General features: G+C 40.0%; 1 protein-coding gene across 2 annotated transcripts in view; it reads right to left on the minus strand.

Moving 5' to 3' along the window:
• LOC148415888 (membrane-associated phosphatidylinositol transfer protein 3-like) overlaps positions 1-17,797 on the minus strand; it is a 78,649-nt gene that overhangs the window by 44,057 nt on the left and 16,795 nt on the right. For both annotated transcript variants that reach the window (XM_088427841.1, XM_088427840.1), the window contains one exon: positions 6,778-6,882. In XM_088427841.1, coding sequence (XP_088283967.1) covers positions 6,778-6,882 — 105 coding nt within the window. The remainder of the gene's footprint in view (positions 1-6,777; positions 6,883-17,797) is intronic.

Below are 17,797 nucleotides of genomic sequence, written 5' to 3' on the forward strand. Positions count from 1 at the left end.
AGAAAAAAAAGCATAGGAAAGGAAAGAAAGAGGGCAGAAAGTTCCGGCATTCCCGGGAGGCAAAACATTGTCGGATCCCACACAAGGACTATTTCAAGACCAGAGGTCTTTTATACTTCTGGTAATAAGCGGAGTTAACGATTTCAACTAATAATGGAGCAATCTGTGCTTAAAAGCCTGATGAATAGATTTTAGCATTTATTCTGAGAAGCTGTAGTGTGCAATGTGGCAAAAGCTGATATCAATGCCCAGTACAGTACTGGTCAAAAGTTTGGAAACACCTTCAAATTCTCTATGAAAGTTTGTGACTCTTGCACATTTACAGGTGTGATTTGAAGGTCATTTAAAATCATAAAGCAACAGCCACATCACACAGCTGACTGAGAAAATGGAAAGGTGTGTAAAGTTGTTACTTGGACAAATGGTACCTATAGAAGTCAAAGCCCACTCCCAGAGGGCAGGTATCCTGCATGTTTTTGTCGCTTCCTTCCAGACACACCAAATGATTTGGAGAATTTTCAAGCTCCTGCAGAGCATGCTGGTGAGCTAATCATTTGAATCAGGTGTTCTGAGGAGAGGAACAAAACACGAAAGGCTCTGGCCCTCGTGGACCGGAGCTTGACACCTGTGCTATAAAGAATAACATTTCTACAACTTTGATTAAAGGGAAGCCAACCCAAAGTTGTTGATTTTGTTTACCATAATATGTTTCATGCGTACCTACTAATCTAAACTCTGTGTTACGATTAATTTTACTTTTATGAAACATAAACTAAGCGATAAAAGACACACGTTTTTATATCTCGGCTATTTTGCCACTTGCTGTCAACTGAAAATGACGTCATAACTTGCTCAGGGTTCGGGTAAAATCCTATCATGGCTCAACTGACTTTGGTTACTATGTGATATTCGTAAGCTTAGCCATGATTGGTTGTTACCTGAATGATTGGTTGGTACCTAATGCTGCATTCAAGGAAATATATATATATATATAAAAATAAAGATTTCTACTGACTGCCATTATCTTCCAAGATGATGTTAGTCAGTGGAATGGATGAAATATTTGGAAGTTAAGATACTTCTTTATTTATATAAATAAAGGAAAATATGATGAGGTTTACTGGAAATCGAAATGTGTTATGATGAACCAGAACAACAAATGATCGCAATCAGCCATCTTAGTTGTTGACGTTTTCTTCCTAAATATACACGAAAAAGCAACTGTTGCGTTAACTAACATTGTTGCCATGGACGTCAATAATTCATATTTTAAATTAGTTTCGACGTATTACTAATTTAACTTTACCCCTTTTGGACCAATACTTTTTACAATATATGTCTTGAAAGCGTCATAACGCATTAAGAAGATTTTCATGCCAATTGCAATGCTAATGCTAGCACCCACCATTATGGAGAAAAAAAAAATCCCAATTTATTCTCCTTTGCAGCTATCAGCGATACAGAGGATGGTTGAAATCTAAAAGGACTTGCGGGATTTGAGATGAAAGGACTTTCGAGGTATAAAATATTGATCTCTCACTTGGAGCTCACTAGGTATAAGCGGCATAAATAAGGTGTTCTCAACACTCTCCTAAAATGTGATGTTTCTAGCGTGCATCTTTCCCGTTTGCCCCGGTTTCCCCTCAGGTCTCTCGCGCCTTCGCCGTGTCACATTTATCTTGTGTAGCCGAGCAGATGGTTGGGAAACGAGCGCCGCAGGACGACAAAGACATGAGGAAAGCCAGCACACCAGCGACCCAGCACTCTTCTTCATCTCTAACATCGCCGGGTGCAACTTCCTCCGCAGTTGCAAAATGAAATCATGCCTGACACCTTTTTCGGTGCCACCGCTAAAATGAAGACAAACCATTTTGAAATGATTTCGATAGTTTTAAAAAAACTGCTTTGAAAACCCTAATTGAAGTCTTCAATCATGGTGTGAAACACAAATGAGAAAATAAAACCCTGATTTTCAAACCCTATTTGTAATACTGCTTTAAATTCAAAGATGTAGCTTGAACTCCAGACTCTAATAGGAAAGCTAGCTTTGATACCCTCAATTTGTCTTGAAACCCTAATTTCCAATCCCAACTGGTGGGATTATCCCTCCAACCACTCACTAAGGTCGCTGCCTTGCTGGTGCCTATCTCAGCTGCCTTTGGGCAAAAGGAGGGCCACACCCTGGACAGGTTTTAAGTAATAACTGAAAACTTCGACATAAAACCCTACAAGAACTCAAGTTTTACAAAAACACTCAAGTTTGAATAATAATTAGAGGCCATTTTGACCCCTACTTTTGTCCCAAAAAACTAGATTTCACGCCCTGACTTAATTTTTCATTAGTTTTGAAATATTACCTCAAAACCATAATCACCAATTTACTACCAACTTACACCATCTTAAAAGCTTCCTTAGATAGCATCTCCTATGTTGAAAACACTGATTTGACCTTTCAATCTTGGGCTTCGAGAAGAGCTAAAAACCTGAAATTTGAAACCCTAAAATAGAAAAATAGCAAGCGCTGTGGCTCGGCGGTATAGTGGTTAGCACATCCGCCTCACACTTCAGAGTCCCGAGTTGAAATCCAGCTCGCTCCGGCCTCCCTGTGTTTGTATGAGTACCCGATGCCTGGTATCGATACTCCCCCATCCCTACCTAAAACCGTCAACAACTTTGGACTAATATATGGACGGATGGATAGATTATCCATCGTTACCGCAGGTCTTCCATCTCTTGCCACTCTGCTTTGACTAAAAGTGTTTCGATTAGCCGAGTGACAAATGTGTGCAGACAGACGTCAGCGAGCGACATAATGGCAATAGAGGCCGGCCTCCGAAAGGGCAGAGCGGGGGAAATAAATGGGAGCGCACAGGCTGAGGACAATTGGAAAAAATTGAGATGAAGAAATAATTGGCGAGGTTAGGAAGCCATAAGGGCTTCAGAGGAAGCGGCAAATAGACGAGATTTAATGGGCGGCGCTGACTGAGACGAGCCCGCAGCACTTTTCCGCCGTTAATTGCGGGTAGATTTCCCCTTCAAGCCATGACGCCGACCTGCGCCGCACCCCGATGTGACCTGCGCTAATGTCAGAGCTTATTACGTGCGTACAAATGATGATGAGACTAAAATATGGACAGCTAGGAGCTATTAATGTGATCGCTCCTCTTGCCGGGTATTCACGATAACCGGACCTTGCAGAAAAGAAAGAAACAGGACGACTGGTTAACACAGAGAGACGAAATCTTTTAAGTCATTGATAACACAAAGTCAAATTGACGCAGGGAAAGGACATGGCACAATTACGTGAATTCGCTTGGGCCACCTCGCACAACAGAACTAAATTACTTGAAATCATCCAAAGACAAAAAAAAAAAAAAAAAAGCCCACCACACATTTGGTCACGCTTGGGCACATGTGCACATCAAATGCTCAAAAGAGTCCAGTACTTGTGTGATAGTGGGGCACTTCACAGGTCCTTAAAGCTTTAGTAAGTGGCCTCCTATTGATGTGAGTATGTGAGTGCATGCGTGTGTTTGTGTGTGTGTGTGTGTCTGTATGAAAGGCACTTTGTGGAGCATCTCAGCAGGAGATATTTCTTTGATCTCCACGGGAACACGCTAATGTTTCCCACTGAAGTTCTGTCATTGAAAGCTTCCGCTTACCTTTTATTTGGAAGCTTCATGGCTAACGCTGCTAACCTTTGAAGCTAATTTTTTTTTCATATTTTCTAAATATTTTTCCGATGGAAATAACGGAAAGGCCCCTGGATCAAACTGCGTAAAAATGAATATAGAGTTTTAACGACAATTTCTATTAAATTAATGCAAAATATGTAATCAACTAATTTACTGCCAGCCCAGTAAAAATTGATCTCACACATCAATAGTCGTCAATGGCAGTGAATGAGTTAAAGTTTCTTGGAGCAAAGGGCAGATTAAGATAGTTATTACTGCAAGTACTGTATTTTTTCTCTTCGATGGCAGCAAATAATTGAATATTTACCTCATTCGATGCCAGCAAAGTAAAAATGGATTTTTGACATCATGGTGGTGATACATTTTACTCTGCATTAAAAGGACAGGACACTTATTTAGTCGTTTTCAGTGGTAGTTTTGTCTACAAGTACTTGGATAACTAAATTCTTTTTCGTGTAAAATTCATTCTTTTAAAAACACATTTGTCACTTGCTAACTACAAAAAATGATGTCACATGTACTACTGAAGGCTCAGGTACCGACCAATCATTGCTCAGCTTGTGAATGTCACGTGACCAGGTGAGCTGTGATTGGACTTTACCAGAGTCTTGAGAACAGGTGATGTTATTTTAAGTCGACAGCAACTTGCAAAATGTGATTTAAAAGTCTTGATTTTGCATTAAAAATAATAAAAACACGTGCGCCCACACACACACACACACACACACAAGGGTTTTTCTATCATAGTGGAGACCTCAACCAAAATTTAATTCAAACCTAAACCCTAAAAGCAAATTTTGACTCTCAAAAAGAGGTCTGAACTTGTGCGATTCCCACAAAAGGTCCCCTTAAAACAGTCAAACTTGGGATTTGGTTCCCACCATGCGCAAACACCAAGGGAACAGACACACACACACACACACACACGCACACACAAGTTGCATTAATTAGAGCGAAGTATATTTACATTTTGCACGCTGTGTTACTACTGAAAATGACACTTGACAGACATTAATGGAAGGGAACAAAAGGCTTAAGTACGAACATGATTATGATTATTATTAATAGCAGCGCATTTCCTCACAGCAATTGATCAAATCCCTGGGCTTCTGCAGAGTGGGTTCACATATTCCATTAAAAACCCAAAACACTTTGCATAAATCTCCATAAAACCTTGAGCTGATTTATGCGCACGAAAGTACAATTGAAAGTTTCCCATTGTGTCAACGGCACATTGCGAGCGTCACTCAGGATGGCCAATATTCGGGTGAACGGATTCCATTCCGAGTCTTTAATAGGACGCTATGTTAAGCATTAATACCTTACACCAAGAGTCGTCTTTCTATTTTATCGAATGCAAGAAAGAGGAGGAATTGCAGGAACTGGAGTACTGAAAAACACAGCTACTGTCACGCTTACTTACTAAACATGGGCTAGCCTCGCAATCGCATACATGCAATTGTTTAAATTTGAAGAGTGCATATGAGAATAACCTCAGGGAATAATGTAAAATCCCATAAATAACAATACGGCCAAGTAAAATCACCGCTGAAAAGCAATTTTTCCTGTTTGTCCTTGTGTCTAATACAGACCCCTGGATTCATTTTCTTTTTCTTGCACTTTTAACAATGTTAATAAGATGATCTTTATGTTACTGTGAAACTTTGACACTGCTTTTATAAGTATTTTGACTATTGCATCTGAGCCACCAGAAAATGCCAAGTTTTAGACATATGCGCATTAGTGACGCAATTTTTCAGCACACAAGCCAGCAATAAAATCAATGACCTTGTGTGATCTATCTACTTGATTACTGAATAAAACACACCTGGAGCTACCACTCCAAATGAAGTTGCAAAGTTTTAAATCCTAATAAAATACTAATAAAGTTTGAATAAAATACTGCTTGACAGGATTTTACAAAAAAATATACATGCAGGTTTTTCAATGTTTATTAAAATACCAATTAAAGGTTAGTCTTGCGCGGCCTGTTTCCACAACTGAAAACAATTGTATTTTTGTAATCATTAGGGGTCGTTCGGTTAAAGAGTGACGGTTTAAGCGGAGAAGAACACCGGGTATCCTGAATTCAGCATGTCTACTCTATGTGTGTTTGTGATCACGAGGCGATTCCGTGTTTAGTTCAATGTGACAAGAGCTGGCGTGTTTGGCAGTAGACCTCGCATGCTCGAGTTTTCACCATCTTCAGATAGCTCCTAGCGATGACTGTTATTCCACTAGCAGCAGCGATTGAAGCCTACAGACGGCGGGAGCAAAAGAGAAAGCGCTCTAAGGTTCAAACAGATTGCATATTTTGCATGTCATCATCTAACTCCCCCCATTTCTCCCCAACCCCCCTGCACTCTCTCATGTTCATGGGCTGGAGCTCCTTATATTTCAAAGCGCCAAAAAATCATCTCACGGCGTCGGGCTGTCAGCTCACTATCCTCATTTTGTTTTTTTATTGTGTTGTTTTTTTTCTCCGCCGCTGGGCTGCTTGTTGATATGAGGCCAGTGACATTTCGAATATTGCTTGTGGTATTCAAATGAAGCGGCGGGGTCGTGGCATTTTGGCATTTTCAGTAGAAAACATCAAACCGCATTTAAAAAAAAAAAAGGAAAATCAATTCAGGCACATTAAAAGTGGAAAATGTTTTCTAATTCTTATATCTTGTTGTAGCAATACATTCAATATACTTGTGAAAAACCTGGATAAAACTGTGTTTTTTCCATGTGTTTTGTATGTGTTTGTTTTGTGTATTTTTTTTGTAGGAGCGATGTACAGTACGAATGCAGTCAACGTACAAGGTCTTCTGATTAACATGGCAACCACTCTCACGTGGAGGCAACTGCTATTCACAAATATACAAGGAAATACTAGAAATACTTGAAGTGTCCTTCCAGTTGATTCCATGCAAGAAAGGAGAGACTGTGCATAGAATATGCATGCTAAGCAAAACACAGATATACAATATTTCCCTGGAAAATATCATATATATATATATAAACACACACACACACACACACACACACATAGAAAGAGAGAGAGAGAGATGTTGTGCGCGGGTGTATGTGTGCGTACCATGAGACGGGTCCATGTGTCCCAGTGTCTCAATCTGCTCCACTAGGTCGTTAGAGTTCCACTGACTCATGCCCAGCAGCATGGCACTTTTCCCTTCCATCACATCTGCTGGGGCAAACATGCGCAACCACAAACACAATACATTAAAAGTAAATCAAATAAATTAATACAACAGCATATATATATATATATATATATATATATATATATATATATATATATATATATGTATATATATATATATATATATATATATATATATATATATATATATATAAATTCTTTGCTACAGGCCTGTAATGATAAATATTTAATATTCATGTGTGCTCTGGTCACATCCTACTATGTGGATTAAAAACCTGGACACTCTGTGACAGCCCATCTCTGATTTCAGTTTGGCCTCATTTTGGCGGAATTGTACTGAAAGACTTGATTAAAGTAGGACCCTTTGAAACTGCTCTAAAAATGGGTGACTTGCTATACATGTTCCATCGCATTTTCTTGAGACTTTTTCATGCACATTTTCTTTTTTTTTTTTTACTTAGGACTCATAGGAACTGTTGAGAGGCAAAGCTTTGTTGTTGCTGAGCACCAAGCCAGGCAGGAAAATGTAACTGTTTTGTTCATTTTAATGCAGTTTATTTCCCGAATTTTTGAGTGAGAAAGCTGTTTTAGCCCTCTGCAATGTGCTCAGAGATGAGTCATTACTGTTTGGTGTTTTGAATCTGTACTTCTACTGCTTTTTGAGATGACCGAATGTGTGAGCTTTCATTGAAGGCATCTTCAGTCAACTGCTCATTGAATGAAAGAACTTTCTTTTTTTAATTATTCAAAACCTCAGTTGGCCCAACATAGCCTCACTGTCACAATTTGGAAACACGCCGCCAGAAAGCTCAGCTCGCTATAGTCTGACATCATTTCCCACAATTCTTCAACACAAAGCAGAAAGTTGTAGTTCTAGTTCCAGTATGATATAAATGTGAAACTAAACAGTTCAAATTCATTTTTACATGTTTTATCATGTGAATCGCTATGACAACTATGTGACTGACATACACATGACCAAGTGGGTTGCTGAATTGAGGCTAGAAAAATCCGTGGGGACTCAGGAAACAAGACTGAAAATCAAGGCTGTACCAGTTTAAATAGAACGTTTGCTCACTCCAAAGTTAACACCTACCTAACAACATACACTATGTGCCCTACATACTAAATTCAGTAACTGTGAGCACTGGAAATGAAAGTAGGTTAAGCGTGTTAATAAATTTAACACAATTCCTGGTTCACGACAAGCTTTGTTTTGTTAGTAAAATAGACATTTAAAAAAAAAATCTAATAATATAATTTTAGAGGTGCTCGTATTCAAAGCAGGGTTGCTTGAGCACCCCCAAAAAAGCCTAGAAAGACTCATGTTCCTGTCCAATTTCAAGTACAGATCCTTAACATTTGATTTATGCCTTTAGCCATAACAAACAACAATGTTGGACAGCTGGCGGCAGAGGCTTATTTTCAAACAGCTCCTGATTTTTTGCACCATGTGCAAGCTAGCTTAAATGTTTTAGCGACGTCCATTGTGTTGGCAGCGCAGCCTAAACAGAGAGCACCCCCTGCGGCGGCAGCGGGGGCGGCTCAAAACAAACAGCTGCGCCGCAAGGTGTCAGGCTGTCACGGTCAATGATAGCCGAGACTCTATTGGACACTTGTGAGGCTTACGGCGCAAGGACGAGCGGAGACAGTTGGAGTGGTCTGAGTGTTTTTGGTCAACTCGTTCTGGATGAATCATGAAATGGTGGCGGGGGAGGAGGAGGGGGCAGGAAAAATGACAGATTCTTTCATCTCTCACTCTTCCTCCTACAGATGCCAACGTGCTGCGCAGCAGAGGCTCAAACGGTCACTGTTTGTCAGTAGCGATCGGATTTGCGCTGGGTCAGTGGGGAATGCAAAGTGAATGCGCTTCGCTCAATCTTCTGACAGGGGCAAAGTTGGAGTACACTCCACAATATGCACTCTTTCCGAAAAGGGGGGGAGGCGCTCAGAAAGGCTGCCAACTGACTTTGGGATGTACATGATGAATGAAATGATGGATTTTTGTCCATTGTGCGGACTTTGATCGATATAAACTTGTTTGTGTAGTCCCGGGAGGCCCGATAGATGGACGACTTGGCAGCGACTGCAATTCATTCACATCCAATGAGTTTCCCGCCAAGACTGCGCAAATGCAGAAAGAAAGCCAAGATTAATAACACTTAGCTCTAAGTACAATGCTGCCTTGATTTGCAAGTGCCCCGACTTAAAAGGGTAAGACCCTTGCTTATGGGCAAGTAGAGCCAAGGTCATTGATGCACTTTCAGCCAAATAATGAAGAGGACAAGTGAGACGCACAAGTGCAAAAAGAGAATACTCGCAAGGAGCTGATGTAGGCTGCCGACTCACGCTCAAACAATCGCAGATCAAAAGACTATATCTCACGCCTATGACTATGACTATGACACGCCGCATAAAGCTTCACTAATAAGCAGAGGTGAGAAGTTTGGCGGTACTCAGACCGTCCGAGCGACCGACATTTTGCCCAATAATGACAAAAACATTTTAAAAACAAAGAGCCGAGACTCACGGAACAGTAGATTCAATCGGTCATTTTAATCCGTCGATATAAGGTCGCCAACGGCGTCACCTGTCACTGTTGGTAATGGTTTGCCCCCTCACTGAGTTAAATCTTGCAACTTTCAAAGAAACTGTCATTTACTTGGGAATATGGAAGTGCAAACATGGTCTACAAGGGCAGCATCTATACACACGTGCACCCAGAAATAACTGGCTGAGTACTAGTGCATTAAAATGCAGCAGCTACTATTAAGAGAGGAAGAGTCCTTAATGTATTGAACTGAGCAACACTTTCTTCTCCTGCCTTCCTGGCAGGATGTACAGAAGCCTTCAGTCCTGCCTCAGCAGCCTCAGCAACAGCTTTTCCACCAGCCTGTCAGGATTTCGAACGCTCTCCCCTCCCTAACTAAGGAGCAAGGACCCCCTTCCACACACACATACACACAATTCCGCTGGACTGTGCTGTACAGCACTTGCACTTCACCATATATGATACATGAGTGTGCATAAGTGTTTTGACTGGCCATCTTTTTACTTGCTATTTGTGCATTTTTTTATTGTTAATTTAACATCTTTCATGTTGTTGTTCATGTGTCACCTGGGAGTGCAAGGAATGGAATTACAATTGTTTTTTTACGTCCAGTACATGTGAAGGAACTGACATGAAAATGAGTGATAGGTGCTTCATGTTTCTTATCAATTTCTTCTTAATTTAAAAAGATCTACTGTTACGGTCTCAGAATTAAGAAACTTTAAATTCGGTTTGCTGATACCTGTCGATAGTGTCAAAACCTTAAATACTCCACGAATGCCTTCAAGTACTCCAGGGGTACACTTACCCTAATTTGAGAACCACAAAAGGGATACATACAGGAGATCCTTTAGGAGTTTTTTTCCTGCCATGACAGACCATTGACGTGGGGCAAAAAGCTCTATTCTCCGACGTTTTGGGTAAAAATTATACCATTGCCTATTGGTCTAAATCAGGGGTGTCGAATGATATTTATCATTATAGTTTCTGTCAGAGAGCTGGTATGACTGTCAAGTCAAATACATTTTAAGTGTTTTTGTCACACGCTTAGCTAGTTTTGAATGACAGATTGGGGATAAGAAAATGTTTTATTGCCCCAATTTTTTAAAAGTTGAAGACAACATGCAGGTTTGGTGTTTTGGCCAGAAACTCAAATCAGAAAGTCAAATCAGCATTTCGCGGGCCGCATAAAATGATGTGGTGGGCCGGATCTGGCCCCCGGGCCTTGAGTTTGACACCTGTGGTCCAACTAATCTGGCTAATTTGATTGAAGCAAGTTAGAGGAATCAAGTATGACCCCTGGGAATTTTGATCACTTCCATTTTCGGGTGTGGGTCCTTAAGACCTTTTCTTGCTTTTCCACCTCTTGGGTTGATTTGTCTCCCAAGAAATGGCTTTTTTTTTCATTTTGGGACTTTTTCCACACATCATTGGAGGATAAACAATCTCACTGGAGTAAGGGTAGTTGATGAAAGTACCATCTCTTGGAACTGACCAAAAATTGCTGCATAATGGCAGACTACCTGTTCGTTTCAGGGAATTGGCCCTCAACGCTTTTTTTTTTTTATTTTTCTCATCATGAAGGACAACTGCACCAAATTAGTATTGATCAATGAAGTTGGTATTCTTTTTTTTTTTACATTCTAGAGAGGCTGACAGCAGCCTTAGAAGAAAAGGCAATACAGGAAAGTGCTTTGAAGTGGCAGTAAGGAGTGAGGAAGGTGAGGAATTGACTGCCCTGCATGTTAGCGGCATACTGCCTCCAGGGATTGAAGGGGAAAAAAAATGGTGACATCCTTCAAACTGTCAAATCGCAATGAGCGGTCAGGGGGGAGGCAAAAGTGTGATTGTTAAACGACCGGGAAAACTTCCTGGAATTCCTTGATCTCATCTAGCGGGGCGCGAGTTGCAATTATGTGACAGCTTTTGTTTGGCCTCGTTTGACATCCGATGACGCACAATCAGATGAGATGGAAGGATATTCCTGTAATGTGCGAAGGTTACAAAGAAAAAACAATGAGACAGCAGAACAGCCTCGTTGCCTCACCGGATTACACATGAGAGGGAACAACTATTATAATTTGTGATTAGGAGCTTTTGGCCGCCATTTTCTTGAGGTATTTCTTTGAAAATAAAAACTATTCAGTATTTACATTTTTTCACACCCATACTTTCATTAATAATGAAAATCATCTGAATCTTTTCTTTTTTACTTAAATCCCAATAAATATAGCGGAAATCAGATTTACAGAATGCTGCACGTATACAAGGGTCTATGACTATATATTTACTGTGGTCTGTCATGACGCAGATAAAGAATAGCCAGGATGCCATCAAAACCATGCATCTAGTATATATGCAATTATCAACACATTTCATAACTGTACTCAGTCATAAAATTAAGCAACACCGTCACATGAGCATCATCCAGAGTATTAGCTAGTATATTAGCCTAAATGACACCTTACATTAGCCTAAATGGCATGTTAGCACGAGCTGACATGATCTCATGTGTACAATTGTAAAGCTACTCGACACTTTAACAAGAATCTCATCGATAGTATTAGCTAGCATACTAGCCTAGTTGATACGTTAGCACTAACTGACCTCACATGAATTCACTTGTGAAATTATGCGACACCTTCACATGAACCTCATCTATAGTTAGTTTATTGGCCTAAATGACATGTTAGCACAAACTGACATGAGCTCACATGAATTCAATTGTGAAATTATGCAACACCTTCACATGAACATCATCTATAGTTAGTATATTAGCCTAAACGACATGTTAGCATAAGCTGACGTGACCTCACACATGGGCAAACAAATTGCAGCGGGTAGTGAATGATAGGTTCTGCTCAGAAAATTCTAAGACAAATCTGTACCGTTCTTGATGTAAAAAAAAAAAAAAAAAAGATAAATAGAGAAAGCTTGCCATGACAGTATCCATAGCTAGCCGAATACTGTACACATTAGCATCTCTGCATTGTAGTGTTATTTCTTGGTGATTTCACAGTACACTTGCGTCTTCATCCTCTTTACAGGCCCTCTGGGTAGGGTCATTTCAATGATGTAATGTCCTCACTGATAGAAGCGTAATACCCATGATGTAGTCTAACTGTCATTACACTGCTGCTGCCGCAGATAAAGGTGCGCTTTGAGTCTCTCTGCGACGCTTATGGCGGCCATAAAAACAGTATTCCAATGGCTTTGCAAGACTACCAACACAACAACAGCACGCATGTCCTCGAAAATAAAGGCCTTGCCTCAGTGATTCTCCGGTTAAGACAGCCATTGGGGATCGGTAATTACCTTTACTTTATAGCCATAATTCCACAAGGCTCTACAAAGTGCATTGTTTGATCTGTCTATCACAAATAGCCCCACAAGAAATTCTCGAGAAGCCATGGCTGAAATTAATTAATATTCTTCTTAGAGCAGCAATTTTATTATCATGAGTAGAAAAACATTTGTCTCATGAGGCCATGCCAATTCCGATTTCGTCATCAGAATAAGACAATTTGGATGTTTTTTTGTTTTGTTTTTTTTTGGGGGGGGGGGGGGTATCGGCTCGGTTTTGAAAATTCTTTAAAATCAAGTGAGTCGAACTTGGATTCAGATGCAAAAAATGTGATTGGGACATCCCTAATATAAATGATTCTTCATTTCAATTATCTGTAGTCGCTATCAATGCATGTGGATGCAGCATAGAAGCAAATTTAGAGTACTCGCCATAAAAGTTGAAGCTCTAGCAACTCAGTGCCACAAAGTCAGATTTGGAGTCAAACATCAAGCCCCCAATACCAGTTTCCTAGATTGACTCAAAATTGGGCGGAATCGTCTACGATAACAGGATGTGCAGGAGACACCTCAAGTCTTTCCCAGAAGCTTAAAAGAAATTGAGCACTTTGGTTCAAAGTTGCTGTTCTGGGTGAATTCCAGGGCTTGTACTTTCAGGAAGAAAATTTACCCGCGTATTGGAACCAGGTACCCTGCATGGATGGATAACTAAATTTAGAGCTTTTTTACCTACACCACAGAAAGGAGTCACAACTAACACACCTCTGAAGATCACATCTCGAACTTTGTGTGCATAATGAAGTTGCCATTGAAATGTTTTTGGTGTCAACTTGCTCAAATAAATCAAGTGAGGGAGAAGAAAAAAAGTGTCATTCTACCCCGCTCCTAGAAAAACAAGCAAAGACACCTTGAGCTACAAACAAATCCCCAAGCAGTTGAAGTTTGCAGTGGCTCAAAAACAAGCTCACCATAGCGCCTTCATTTCTATTCACGGCTTTACAACGCAGTCAAAAGGCAGAACAGACGAGAAAAGTATGGCTTTCAATGTGAGTGACGTCCTTCGAGGAGTGACGCAAAAGAAGAGTGACGAGCTTGGATGTGTTTGAAAGTCTCTTGACAAACATTTTTTCTACAATGCCTGGAACAAATTCTTTTTCATGACTCTCCCTTGAGCTCTTTTTTCATTGTTTAGATTGAAGAAGGTACACAGTGTACAAATGTGCCTTTTGAAAACGGCTTCAGGAAAAGGCTCTTGGCTAACCTTCATGGTGAAGTGTTACGTGCAAGGAGACAAGTGCGCACGTGTCCATTGACTGATTGTCTACCTCAGGTTTTCTAATCAGATGTAAGAACAAGATAGAGAAACAGAACACAAGACCATGAAAACATAAAATTCTGCTGTTCTCACCTCAGGGCTTTCGCACTTGTGTATCATTAGCATGTTAAGGTAAGCTAAGTAAAAGGTACATATTAAAGAATAATGTAGTCTCTTGAGCTATGTGGCTCTTCGTAAGCCAACAGTTTGGCGAAGGTAGCGGCTCTTTTGAGCTCGTCAGGTTTTGTTCAAGGTTGCAGTTGTTCTTAAGACATTCAAGGTTAACGAGGTTAGAAAACTAAAACACCAGGAATTGGGCAGCAAGAAAAACAAGATTCAGGCCATGTCCCCAACGGAGGCCATCGTATAAGCCTGAAAAAAAAAAAAAAAAAAAAACTTCTACATGCCGCACAGCTATATGTCACCACAAATCCTGAGACTTGCATGTAGGAGACGGAGGTCCAGACAAAGTGTGTGTGTGGGGAGGGGTCCCAGATAACAAATGTTTTGGGAGCAGGCTAACAAACAGTCTGGTTATCCTTGAGTTTTTAGCATGTTACTTCCAACGGGGCTTCAATTAGCCAAATTAGCAATCACTTCTTCGAGGTGAGAAGCCAACTTCTCCCCGCTGACAACCGTTTTGTCCAAGGACATGAAGTCATTCACAAGACATTCTGAAACAGTCTTAATTGTTCTTAAATGTTCTTAATTGGTCAAGGAAAAATGAATAATAGGAATATGAAGTATATATGGTTGAGACTTGATAGTAAACAGACAAATAAAAAAAGTGTGTCTTTGAAAGACCGTCAGAAAATTCCCAAATTATTCTAAAACGTTGGTTTCAAACCAAATTGGCAGATTTGCTGTGTTGTTTTTGGTTAGACTTTTTTGTACTTCCTACTCATGATAGACATAGCAAAGTAATATTTGTTAGGTTCTGGCTTTTGGGTTTGAATCCCTCTCGATTTGGCATCTGAGTTTTCAAAAATGAAAGTACTTGGTGAGCGTGTGATTTATTTGGCTTCAGAATAAGATTGACTTGGACATGACGGAATTTCAAATTGGTTGCATGCATTCATTTGTCTGCCTCTGCTTGCGCTGTATTTTTCTTTCGCAGCTTCGCGCAGCCACCAGCAGCATCTTATCTTCCCCGGCTGCTCAGCGAGACACAATTTTCAATATTTGTCCTAACACGATGAGGCGTCAGCTCATTCCTGTGGTGTGCTCTAATGGATTTCCCCGTGAAGTCTTATGCATCTGTTCCTGCCCAGTATACAATCTGTTAAGAGGCGTTTCATTTGCGTGTAACTTGACGTCTCTCGTTTCTCGCTACGTACGCTGTATTTATATTGCTGAGTCGAGCGCTAATATTTGATCTTGACGAGCTGCCGCCGCAGGGCCCCCGCGGCTGTCGATTCAATTGCCGCATTGTCTATCGGTGCAAGTCCCTGACAAATTCGCCGCGTTGTTAATCCGAATTTGATGGCAACCATTTGCATAATGAGGAGAATTGACAGACAGAGCGTGAAAGGGAATGCGCCGCATGGAAATGATGTTTGTATGTGAGTATGTGTTTGCTGTTGCATAATAAATGTACAACGCACTGTTAACATTGTGCAGTTGGATGCAACATAATCATATTCGTAAAGACAGGAAGGTAGCCGCTTTGGTTTGAAGTGGCCATTTTAAGTCATGCCGGCAATTTCCTGGTGTCCTTTAAGAACTACCGTATTTTCCGCTCTATAAGGCGCACAGCATTATAAGGCGCACCCTCAATTAATGACATATTTTAAAACGTTTTCCATATATAAAGCGCACCGGATTATAAGGCCCACCCTCAATTAATGATATATTTTAAAACCTTTTACATCACAATATAGTAATACTCAAAGTCATAACAATAATAACTCAAATAATAACTCTAAACTCTCAATAGCGTAATATGAGCAACCGTGTTCAACTGCAAACACACAAAAGAAACAGGTAAAGCTTACTTTATCACTTCATTCCCCAACTAACAATGCCAATCTCAATATTGATCCATATATAAGGCGAACCTGATTATAAGGCACAACATCAGCTTTTTAAAAAAAATTAAGGCTTTTAAGTGTGCCTTATAGTGCGGAAAATACGGTAATTGAAGTCAGCCCCTAAAACAAGTTTGACTGTGCAGAGGGACGTTTGAGAGGACTGTCTATCATGAGTAAACCAACAAAATAAAGCTTCGAGATGCCAAAAAACAAATAAGAATAGAAAAGACATCTGCTAATTTTTTTTGAAGCGGCAGCTTTAAAGTAATGAAGTCAATTTCATTTTACTTAGCGACATAAAATTTAGTAGAAATAGCATGCTGAAAGTTCCCATGGTTCTTTAATATTGCTTCTCAAATGGGGGTAGGTTAAGGCACTTCAGAGGGAATGTGAAAATTTAACAGGGTTGCTGCAGATTCTAGCAAATCAAATGTAATGCTTTTTAATGCTGTTGGAAAAATATGCAGTTTATCTCATTTAAACGTATATACCCCATGTATTTGACTATCAGTATTTGCTCAGGGTGTGGTATAAGGTATTGAAATGTTGATTGTATGGCAGGCAGCAGAAGGCAGCTAGTTGGTGAGCCAAAACGAAAAGAGTGGAAGCTGTAAGACCAGTTGGGGAGACAAGTTATCTGCCTGCAGGCATATTCTCTGGACTGGGGTTATAAATCACGCCCCGCTTGAGAAAGAAATAAAAGCCAACGGAGGGATGCTCTCGTAGGAACGGTTTGGTCTGAAAAGGTTTTGACTCAGGTTGTGTTCTTTGTCTCCAGGCTCACTTAGTGAAAACTCATTTTTCTTTTCAAATTAAGAGCAAATGAATATGAAGCAATTTATTGCGAAATCGTGTTTATAGTAAGTGACTGCTTTGCTACCCATTGTATGCCTATTTTGTTAAGTTTTTTAGGGCTGTACATTATAATGTAACACAATTATGGCTTTTACAGCTTTTTTTTTTTTTTAATCCAAAAATACTTCATGTTGCTTCGGGGGTATTTGGGTGAAAAGATTTTTCACATTTCATTGAAAGATGTGTTTTATAACAAAGTAAATTTAGTCCTCAAAGCCAATTTCACTTCGCAAGATAAAATCAGACCGACGAAAAAAGAATCATGTCAGAAATTATTAATGAAATCAGCCAATTTGGTCTGATGAGACCATTCTAGTCCGTATATCAGGTTTCAGAAAGTCATTTGATGTTTTTGGGGGCATGCACAAACATGTTCCCCAAAACAGCCTCAATAAACTAAGACTAAAAATAATCTGTGTAGGCCATTTGAATTAAAAGTGGTCATGTTAGAGTCAATTTGGACAAAGACATCTTTGTCCAAGAGACTTCATCCAACTGCTCCCAAATTTGATCCACATATACTCAACACGAAATTAAATCCTGAAATTGTGAAGATTTCCAGTTTTTGTCATTACATTGCACAGGAAGTATTGTGGCCAAGTTGTATGACTCGCGGTAAAACATAGAGGGTTCATAAGTCAGGTGCACAAGGGCAAAGCGAGAACATTACGTGATGTGATGGAGGTCTTGCGCTACAAAAAAGACAAAAAAAAAAAGACTATTATTTACAATTATTTGGCTTCCTTTTTTGCTACACTATTGTTTGCTACATTTCATTGGGGGACTCACATGTTGATATGATGAAGCTCCTTTTTCATTTTCATTATTCCTGAGGGTGAGATGGAGCGGGGAGTGCTAGTATGAGCGTTTCGGTGTGTGTGT

Source organism: Hippichthys cyanospilos, chromosome 11, assembly GCF_059441005.1.
Source record: "Hippichthys cyanospilos isolate Australia breed blue-spotted pipefish chromosome 11, RoL_Hcya_1.0, whole genome shotgun sequence".
Lineage (NCBI taxonomy): Eukaryota > Metazoa > Chordata > Actinopteri > Syngnathiformes > Syngnathidae > Hippichthys > Hippichthys cyanospilos.